This window comes from Aedes aegypti, chromosome 3 (assembly GCF_002204515.2).
Source record: "Aedes aegypti strain LVP_AGWG chromosome 3, AaegL5.0 Primary Assembly, whole genome shotgun sequence".
Taxonomy (NCBI): domain Eukaryota; kingdom Metazoa; phylum Arthropoda; class Insecta; order Diptera; family Culicidae; genus Aedes; species Aedes aegypti.
Genome location: NC_035109.1, coordinates 149,112,904 through 149,123,533, shown reverse-complemented (window position 1 = coordinate 149,123,533; position 10,630 = coordinate 149,112,904). Strand labels below are relative to the sequence as shown.

The window sequence follows — 10,630 nt, the reverse complement described above, 5'->3', positions numbered from 1 at the left end:
TTTCGGTATCTTTCAGACATTCCAATAAACTAATTTAATAAATGATGACGATGTCCTATATGTATTGCACAAGCATAAACTACTTTATCTCACTGTGCTTCGATTCGTAGTCATAACCATCCATGATAGACTTAATTGATTTCAGTTCTTTGAGAAGAACGGGAATGTCACTGCGATTTACGTTGACTGCGTGAGACGTTCCCTGAGGAACACCATTTACAATTTCATTTTTAATATTAAACCGAAGCTGTACGCAATCAATCATATTTTCTGGAATCGTTCGAGCAACGCTTTCTAGCTCATTGATTGTCAAACTGGATTGACGTAGTTTGGAGCGGATCTGGCTCACGTAATCCTCCAATACCCGACACATAACCGTGGTATGGTCTTTAGGTAAGCCCAGCTGTTGCAATTCAGTGCCAAATACGGAGCTTTCAGTATTAAAACGAGCAGCACTTACCAGAAGGAAACGAATACAGGCGAAAGCCGCCTTCGGGGTGTCCATCGACCCTTTCGTAATGCCGAAAATGGTGCGAACTGCATCCTCCTGCAGAAAAAAAAAGAACATTTTACTACTTACCGTAAAACAAGGTATCTTTAATAAAGCGAGTAACTTTGATAGTGCGGTACCCACAACTACGCTTGAAAAGCGTAAACGATTTTTTTACACTCTTGCACGTATCTTTTGTATCAATTGATTATTTAAAAAAAAAAAAAAATACAGTTTTGTGCAGGGGAAAAAATGCAGGTCGAACATTATTCCCATGGGTCTTACTTTTGATTTCGGAATATCAATGCTTTGTTTTTTGCAATTTTCTATATCCTGGAAGGGTTCTTATTAGAATGAGAAAGCTGGAAGTATATTGATGAGTTCCCTGGAAGATTTCTAATAAGAATCCTAGAAGATTTTAGATGAAAATCTTGGAAAGTTTATGGAAAGTATAGTAACACATCTGTGGGATCTGTGGGGTTTTGAATTCTAAACCACCAAGTGGCTCGGTAGCTTAGTTGGTAAAGCGCTCGTCTAGCATACAAGAGTCCTAGGTTCAAATCCCAGCCGAGCACGTGGATTTTTCTTTACCACGCGTAATGAGTTAATTGATCTCGGAAGGGTTTTTGGTGAAAATACTGCAAAATTTCTTGGATTGATTTCAATGAAAATCCTAGAAGGATTCTGTTAAGGATGCTAAGATAAGTCTGATATCAATCCTGGAATGATTCTGATTTGAAAATAGGAACGATTCTAATAATATTCCTGGAACGATTCTGATGAGGTTCTGTAACAATTCTGAAGTGAATCCTGGAGGAATTCTGATAAGAATCTTTTAGATAGAATGCCGAAAAAAAATCAGATCAGAGCTATCAAAGTTACCCCGTTTTACAATACATCAACTTGCAAGAAACACGTTCTAACTTACCGGAACATCCTCTCCAACGGTGCATCTCGCTACATGGTGTGCCACTTCGTTCAGCTGATCCGAGCTGAGCACCGCCAAGTTGGAATGAATCTCAGCCAGCACCCAGTCCGGACAGTCGCCTTCACCGCAGAAGCGAAATTTCTGAAAAGACCAAAAAGCCATTCTGAGTAGGTGGGTCTAACGCTGTTAAGTGATCCATGCAGCAGCAACCCCTTTTCATTAGTATAATCGATGTGATGTGACGTTTTCCGGCTCATTATCCATTGACGGTTAATTAATTTTGTAGAAGCAAGGTTTGCAAAAGGACTCATTATAAAAATCACTTAGAAATTTATCTAATAATCTGCTTATTAAAATCTTAGGAGTAGGAGTATCTTCACTCGAAGGAAAGTTTCATACAAGCTTTCAATTTTCTGCTGGAATCCAGAAGTTTAACTTTGGATTTCGAAAGTTGAATTGAAACGTAGAATTGCTGTATTATTCAAATTCTTCATATTCAATTGTCACAGGTCTGATTCATTTCATATTCCATTGATTCAGGCCTGATTCACTTCATGTTGAAGTTATTCAGATGTAATTGACTACATATTTAAGTGATTCGTGACTTATTTACTCTATATTCAAGTAATTCACTCTATATTCAGGTAATCAATGTCTAATTAATTTCCAATTCATGTTAATCAGGTCTTAATCACTTCAATTAGTAGTAAATTTTCTAACAAACATGTTCATTGACGTCACATATCGGCAGAACTTTGAACTTTGACTTTCTATGAAACTTTATTGAAGACTAGAACTTTCTATCTCATCTAGATCACAAGATAGAATTATTTGGAAATTTAGTGGCAAAATTACGAATCAAACTGTTCACTTTCCGAATGTCCTTCCACGGTGCCCCGACAGACCGTTATTATGTAAAAAAATTGTCCAACAAATCTGAGTACAGGGCTCGATTCCTAAGGTCATTCTGCACCTCTGGGCCAATTTATAAAAAAATCCCTAGGCGGAATCTCGAGAAAACCTGATATGAAGTTTTTGACTTAAAATTTCAATATAATTTATATACAAATTACACAATAGCGCCGGAAAAACCTAAAAAAATAGTCCAAAAATACGTTTGGTCGTCTTAACTAGTAAATAATTGTTATGGATGTTATATTTATAAATATTTTTAACTAACTTAACTAACCAGCGTGGTTTGAGTATGTTTTTATATGGCTTAAACCAGTAAGCTAAGTTCAATGGAATGAAATCAAAAAAACTAAATTTCAATTTACTGGTGATGCTTCGTTCGAAAAAAGTAAAGCTTTCAATGGTTAATATTATTTATTTACAGCTTGTTTTTAGACTTTCACACTAAGTGACCAGCCCACTGAAGTCTGCCGTATTAATTTTTCTTCATATTATTTGCTTCTTTGTACGTCTTGTACTACTCTTGATGTATACGTCAAGCTTTCCACCGAGTATTGTTCTTGAACTTTACGTTAAAATTAACGTATTCTGTTTTCTCATCCACAACATGATTTTGACTACTCGGGGAACATCATTGTCACATGTCGGAAGTATTCTAAGATTTACAAAGTCTTCAACAATTTCAATGCCTAGTTCTATCCGAGTTTCAACATCACTTGGACTCTCACTCTCTTGCCCTGCTATCATGTATTTTTTTATTCTTATTATTGAAGACTATTTTTTTTTCGAAACTCTTTTCAGTTCACTTTCTACGATAAAGCATCGCGATATCGTAAGATATAAACATTGCAGTGGTGTTTATTATTGGGAAATTATTTACGAAAGAGAGAATGGATGAAGTTAGATAAGCTTTTATTAGGCAACAGTGTAGAAATGTAATTTGCCATTGCAAGTAACGGGTTCTCAAGCTAATTACGTAATCCATAAAAGTTGATAATCGTAGCCAGATAAGTGTTTTTACTGCACGGGAGACATCACACGTCCAAGGTTCTTCGACAATTTCTACTACATCCCCTTCAAGCACTGCCTCAGCCATAACACAACTGAACCTGCTTCTTTTTCTTCATGCAACCATGTACATTTGGGTAGGTTAAATGGCATCACAAGCTTATCCTAGTTGTGTGTCTTCAAGATAGTGGATAGCTCAACTGCGCTGCAATCGATTCCAATAAAGTCATCGCCTACAAAGCCTGCAAAAGTATATACATCAGAATGTAATGGAGACTAGTAAATTTCGAAATCCATTTTTTATAATTCATGTAATATCACAAACGAAGTTAACACCTCGTATGCAATCTATACACTTGATTGCATAAATCAGCTTAATCAGCTTTCCCAGTTAATGTTAAAGTATTTCCTGCCACAGATAGATTTGCGTCACTGAGTCGAACGCGACCTTGAAATCAATAAACAGATGACAATGAATTGTATAAAAACAAATTACATGGTAACAAGCTAAGTAAGACAAGAACTAGGACTCCCAGTGATGTTGAAACTTTAGTAGTACTTATTGGGTTTTTTTTATGAAGTTGTTGACAACTATGTTAATCTTGGAACAATTTTGACATGTGGAAATGATGCTCTACGTGTAGTCAAAACCCTGTTGTGGCTAAGTATACAGAATACGTTAATTGTAACGTAAAGTACTGAGAACAATACTTGGTGGAAAACTAGACGTATATATCAAGAGTAGTACAATATGTATGAAGAAGCTAATATTTTCAAAAAAATAAAAAACGGCAGACTTCAGTGGGCTGGTCACTTAGTGTGAAAGTCGAAAAATGGGCTGTGAATAAATAATATTAACCATTGAAAGTATTAGTTTTATCGAACATAACAACAACATTATATTGAAATTTAGTTTTTTAGATTTCATTCAATTGAACTAAACTTACTGGTTTAAGCCATATAAAAATATACTCAAACCACTCTGGTTAGTTAAGTTAGTTAAACATATTTATGATTATAATCACTATAACAATTATATACTAGTTAAGAACAGTTTGGCCGTCGTTTTGAGCGATATTTTTTTAGGTTTTCCCGGCGCTATTGTGTAATTTGTTTATGAATTATATTGAAATTTTAAGTCAAAAACTTCAAATCAGGATTTCTCGAGATTCCGCCTAGGGATTTTTTTAAAAATTGGTCCAGAGGTGCATAATGACCTCAGGAATCGAGCCCTGTACTCAGATTTGATGGACAATTTTTTTACATAATAACGGTCTGTCGGGGCACCGTGCCTTCTTATTTGTCCTTAAACTCATTTTTTTTTAATCATGAGATACACACCCGTACAAAAACTTGGGGTCACTTCCAAAAACATACATAAATATTTTGACCGTACAGTCACCGCTTAAAATAAAGTGCATTTGTATTTAATTACGCAAATTAACGAAAATTTGTTCAAAACCACGAAACTCTTGTGATAAAATGTGTCTACTTATTTTGAACATGAAATGCCTACATGGGTTTGTTGTTCAGATATTTCAATGGGATTAGTAAGTTGGAACTTATCGTGCATAAATTTGTCGCTATTTAAGCTGTTGTATTTCATGATCCTTGACACCTAAGGACTGAACTCAGAAAAAATGAGACACACAAAAACGATCCACAAAAATTCATATTAATGCGGATACTTCTCTAATTTTCAGGGATTAAATAACTATATATTAGCTATGTTTTGGCATAATTTATTTATTGAATTTTCTCCCTAAATCTCCCTTTTCTTCAACTTCTTCATCATTATCGCCCAAAACTTTCCGATCGGTCGAAGTTCTGGTTTATTTGGTGGGTTCGACTCGTTCGGGACCACATTAACGCCTTTCACTTCGTATCAATCCATTACAGACTTGGCGTAATAGCACAAAGCGATATCCGGCCAGAACAGCGTTGGACCACGGTGAGAGCGGAGGAAGAGCAGCAAGCGCTTCTGCAAGCAAGCAAGCAAGCATTCTTCTCGATAAATCTGCCCGTTTATGGTGCCGGTTTTAACGAACAGCAAGCCGTACCGTCCGCACTCGCAGATCGCCTGCCACAACAATTTCACGAATTTGTCCATCTTTCTCTTCCGGAACTTTTCCGGAACCTTTATGCAGGACGTACCGACAAAAAACTCGAGGCCGGGGATTTGTTTGGTATCCGCCTTGATGTGTGTCTCGTCGTCCATGACGAGACAGCTTGGCTTGACCAGCTACTCACGGTACAGCTTCCGCGCATGCAATTTGGCCACCGTGTTTTGCTTGTCAGTCCGGTTTGGCGTCTTCCTGACCTTAAAACCACACAGTCCGCTTCATACTGGACGAGCCACTTCGACGAATTGACGTTTTTGGTCACGTTCCGTGTGGTACGGGTTATTCTGAAAGCACTTCCTTTCTTCCGCGCCTTCTCTGAGTATTCCGTTTTCGGTTTTCGGCCACTTCCAGTGCGCCGCTCAATGATCTTTGTCTCCCGGAACATCTTCACAACGCAAGACACGGTGGAATGGTGAATTCCAAGCATTTTGCCGACCCATCTGTGCGACTACTCAGGATTATCGATCACCGCGCCCAACATTTTCTGGCCCAGCTCTTCTTGTTTCGGATACATCTTAAAAACTACTTGACAGATTGCACACATAAATATAACACTCTAAACGAGTATTACCCAAAATTTCATTATTTTTTACCCACAACAAGCTACACACATGGCTACCAATGGCTTTTAGGGCGAGATCACAGGTTATGCGAGAAATGTACGACTCGTGCTGTAAAAATCATCATTCTACAACTTGTTGCGTAAACTATTATTTCAGTCGGAAAAGTTCAACTTTCTTAGGAGAAAAGTTGCGCCGACTGAAAAGGGTCAAGAAAAATTTGAAAATTCAATTTTGGCAATGCATCTATGTTGTTTTCAACATCTACTTAAAAGCTCTTCAAATAGATAGTCTACCAGTTTTTAGTTATTGAGCAAAAGGCACTTCCTAGTTTCATCTGGCAAGATTTGTGGCACAAATTAAGCAATATAACAAAATTTGAGGCGATACAATATGGTTTTCTTCATAAAAATAACTTCCAGAACTCCAATGAACATGTTTGCGTAGAAATACAGTGGTTACATTATCATGAATCGCCTATAATAGTGGGTCATTTGCATTTGAATGGCATTTGGAATAGAGTAATCAATAATCGTGACTGGATGGCCCACACAGTTAAAAATAATGAGGATTACACGTCATGTAAACTTCATTCATGCGATGTAAACATGACGTCACGTAAATTTAAGTCTGAAATCATGTAAAAATGTGTTATATGTCATGTAATCACTCAGGATCCTGCTGGATTACATGACATATAATTGAAGTTTACATGACATATCATGTAAATATCCATGATATTCCACGCTCCAATTATGTGCATTATATGTCTCAGAAATTTACACGTTTTGTTCGAACTGTGCATGATAGTTTGAGCAGTGTATTTGTCCATAAGCCCGGAAATACTACGAGTCACCGGGTTGAATTTAGATTTATAGGATAACAGGTTAAAACATTGGCCTTTCCGTGGTTTCTTAAGAAGAGTGTTATCAAAAATTTATATAACTTTCTGTCATAGATACGTTTTCTCGACGTGAATTTAATTGTAGAAGCCCAGCGAACATAATTGGGCAAAAATTGAAATTTTTGATAATACTCAAAACTTTGTTGGCCTATAAAGCAAAATTCAAAGCGATAACTGGCGATTTTCTCGACTGAAACATAACTGTTAAAGTCTATTGAATATGTTTGGGCTGAAATATATTTTTTTATATTATGCTCAAATATGTTTTAAACATATAAAAGCAAATCAATGTCATAAAACAACATATCATTGCTTTTCGTTTCGATGTACATGATAGGAGGTTTAACCTTTCTAAGGTATTGAAAAAAAGTTAGGTTTAAGGTGTTCTGGTAATATTGACCCGGATTTAGCCTATGAATTTCGCATCCGTATTTTAACCAAATATAAGTGTTTTTGTACTCAAAATTATCGCCAAGGCTCATATTTTGTTAATCTAGCTACAAATGTTGGTTTGGTTGTAAATTTTGATTTGCCACACGACTCAGTTCTATCGAATGTTTAAATTGACCACTTCTTTGGGAATCCCGGAACCTGTTACGGAATCAACAGGTGGCCAATGTTGCCTTATATAATTAAAGGCATCTCTAATGAACGCTGTTGGAAAGTTTGATAGACTGCATGATATGCTTCTAACAAATAAATAAATTGGTCACTTTCCCAGGAACTCCATGGGAACCCATGTGGTTAATATTGCCATACCCAAGTAACCACTAGCCCGCTATTTCGCCTTTTAGGGCTGTTATACGGCCAATATAGGGCATGCCAGCTCTAAAACAGCACTATATTAGCACGCATGGCGAATTATAGTGCTATTTTGGTTACTTGGGTAATCAGATAGAAACGTCCTGGATCAATTTGTCATGATACCTCAATTGGCTACTCAGGATGCCGTGGGAACCGTTCAGTGGCCTCCGGAATGGGCCCCTTGGCCACTTGGTAACCAGTAGTGCCCTGAACAGCTAACCAGTTGATTGGATACCATTTTCAATGCAGTTCACACCAAATACTATAAAACTAAAATATACACTCTTGTTTAAATGGCCAAACCTTGGTTTGTTTGGCACAGGTTCTGAGCGGCCAATTCCAACCAAACCGTGATTTGAGGCTAGATTCACAAAATATAAGCTTTGACGATAATTTTGAGTACAAAAACATTTATATTTGGTTAAAAAACGGCTGCGAAATTCGTAGGACAAATCCGGATCAATATGACCCGAACACCTTAAACGTAGCTTTTTTTATCCAGCCCTTCAGAATTGTCCTACAATTTTTTTTTTTTTTCAAACGTGGAATTCTTATTTTCGACAAAAGATTTAAAGTCAACAAATTTCATAACAATAGGAAATAACAAACAAAAGTTGTGGCGCTTTGAAAGTGCGTTTCGGGTCATATTGACCCGAACACCATAGGAATGCCTTAACCGAGTGGTTAGAGTCCATGGCTACAAAGCAAAGCCATGCTGAAGGTGTCTGGGTTTGATTCCCGGTCGGTCCAGAATTTTTTCGCAATGGAAATTTCCTTGACTTCCTTGGGCATGGAGTATCATCGTACATGCCAAACGATATACGAATGCGAAAATGGCAACTTTGGCAAAAAAAGCTCTCAGTTAATAATTGTGAAAGTTCTCATTGAACACTTAGCTGAGAAGCAGGCTCTGTCCCAGTAGGGACGTGTGCCAAGAAGAAGAAGCAGAAGAAAAAGACTATAGGAAGATTAAAGCCTTGAGTTTTCGTAGTTTTGTTAAGTAAGTAAAAGTGTAATCGATTTATGTTATTAGCTTTAACGTGTTAACTAGACTTCTAAATTGTTTTTAAATAAAAAAAAATGTAAAATCAACTCACCTGTAAAAAATCTGAACCACTACGGCAAATGAAATGTAATATGTTGTTAACAAAATGTTAATAAAATCTTAATTTTGTTTTACCAAATTAGGATGATAGTGTTGCCTAATAACACAGAACACCTAGATATAAGAAATGAATGCAATGTTTGGAATGATACTAATAAAGAAATTAAAAAATAAATAAACAACTAAATTAAAAAAAATCACTTTTTCTGATAAAATCCAATATGGCGGCCAAATTTAATTTAGCCGGCAAATGTTTTTTTTTCACAAATGATGCTCCTATGTTTTCTCTTACCCAAAAGCATATTATTGTGAAGCGGTTGTTGAAGAAATTTCTGAGTTATGGCAGTTTGAGTGAGCCAAGAATTGTAAAAAATCGAGGGGTCCATCAATTTGACCAACCGATTGCAGTTTCTTTACTTACTCGACCAGGCTTGGGAACTGTGACCACTATTCACCACAGTTCACCGATTCTGCCAGTCAACCAAAACACAAAGCAGCAGCAGCATCAATACCATCATGCGTTGCGCAGCCAACAGTTCACACACTGCTTGACTATTTTTGTCTCTCCACTGTGATCGTTTTCGGGCAGCCATCTCGAGGTGAATGATTGAAAAAAATGTTAAATCATTCAATCGCTAATATTTCGCTTGTGTTTTCAACTAATTGAAATCTATTAGCGCTAATAGCAAGAGCACAATCATTCCGTTGCGATACATATAAACAAGTTCAATTTCATGCTGCCTTTATCGAGCAAAAATGCAAAACCCCGAAAACCGGAAAAATCGTGTCATCACTGTGCTCGAGTCATTTCGCATTCGGGTTTGAAAAAACGTTGGGAAGAAGAAGATTACAGTTTTCAAGAGCCGTGACATTTTTTTGTTTTGAACGGTCATGTTTTGCTTTGGATTTTGATGGTCGTGTGGGAAAATGTGAATGTCGAGGTGGTAAATGTTGGCTACAGTACATTTCCCATCCCTGTACTCGACAGAAGCTTTCGAATGAACATTTTGAAAGACCAAGTGTGAATAGTGGGCCGGTCAGGGCGAGAATTACTCAGATAGATCTAGTTCAAGGGTAAGCTGAATCGAAGCCACACCTAACATTTCCAAGAGAACAAATCTGGAGAACCGAATATCCGTTCAATCTAAAAACTTGATCGATTGGTCACTCGCTGGTGGTGTCCAATCGAACAATTTTTAAGCGTGAACGGTTTTCTCGTCCTTCAGATTTGTGCTCTGGAAAATTTGAGGTTAGCTTCGATGCATCTTCACCTTAAAATTCTCCATTTCATACATTTACTAGCACCAGCGGCAGAGTTGCGATAAAAACTTCCCATCATTTGGGGACAACTTCAAACACTTGATTTGGAATCATTCAGCGTTACACGTAAATCAGCCTAATTAGTTTTGTCGGAAAACCACGAGCAGACATTATCAATGTCAATGTCATTCTTCAATGAATTGTGCGCTGCTTTGAAATCTACAAACTAATGATGAATTTGCAAGTTATGCTTCAAAATTTGGTGAAAAACTTTCGCAAAGTTAACATTTGATACATTTTTTCAATTCCAAGTTGTTGCTCCAAAGATAGAGACACTTACTTATTGAATTTCTACTTCTTTCCAAGTAAGTTTGGTGAAACACTAAATCAAAGTTTTCCAAGGTTATCAGATAAAGTTTTTTTTTCGTCTTAACGATAGGATGGGATGTTTAAGTTGTGCGCCTTCGATGAAATTTTCTTTTGTTGTGAGTATAAAATTTCCACCCCAAATTTGAAAGCTCCCTCCAAAAGGAAAT

The 10,630-nt window shown here is 36.9% G+C and overlaps 1 protein-coding gene across 1 annotated transcript in view; it reads right to left on the bottom strand.

Annotated features, from left to right (window-relative positions):
- Nucleotides 1-33: 33 nt before the first annotated feature.
- Nucleotides 34-10,630, bottom strand: part of LOC5572956 (COMM domain-containing protein 4) — a 41,628-nt gene continuing 31,031 nt past the window's right edge. Inside the window, exons 2-3 of the mRNA XM_001654235.2 lie at nt 1,419-1,559; nt 34-547 (exon numbers count right to left, since the gene is read on the bottom strand). Coding sequence (XP_001654285.2) covers nt 80-547; nt 1,419-1,559 — 609 coding nt within the window. The 3' untranslated portion in view covers nt 34-79. The remainder of the gene's footprint in view (nt 548-1,418; nt 1,560-10,630) is intronic.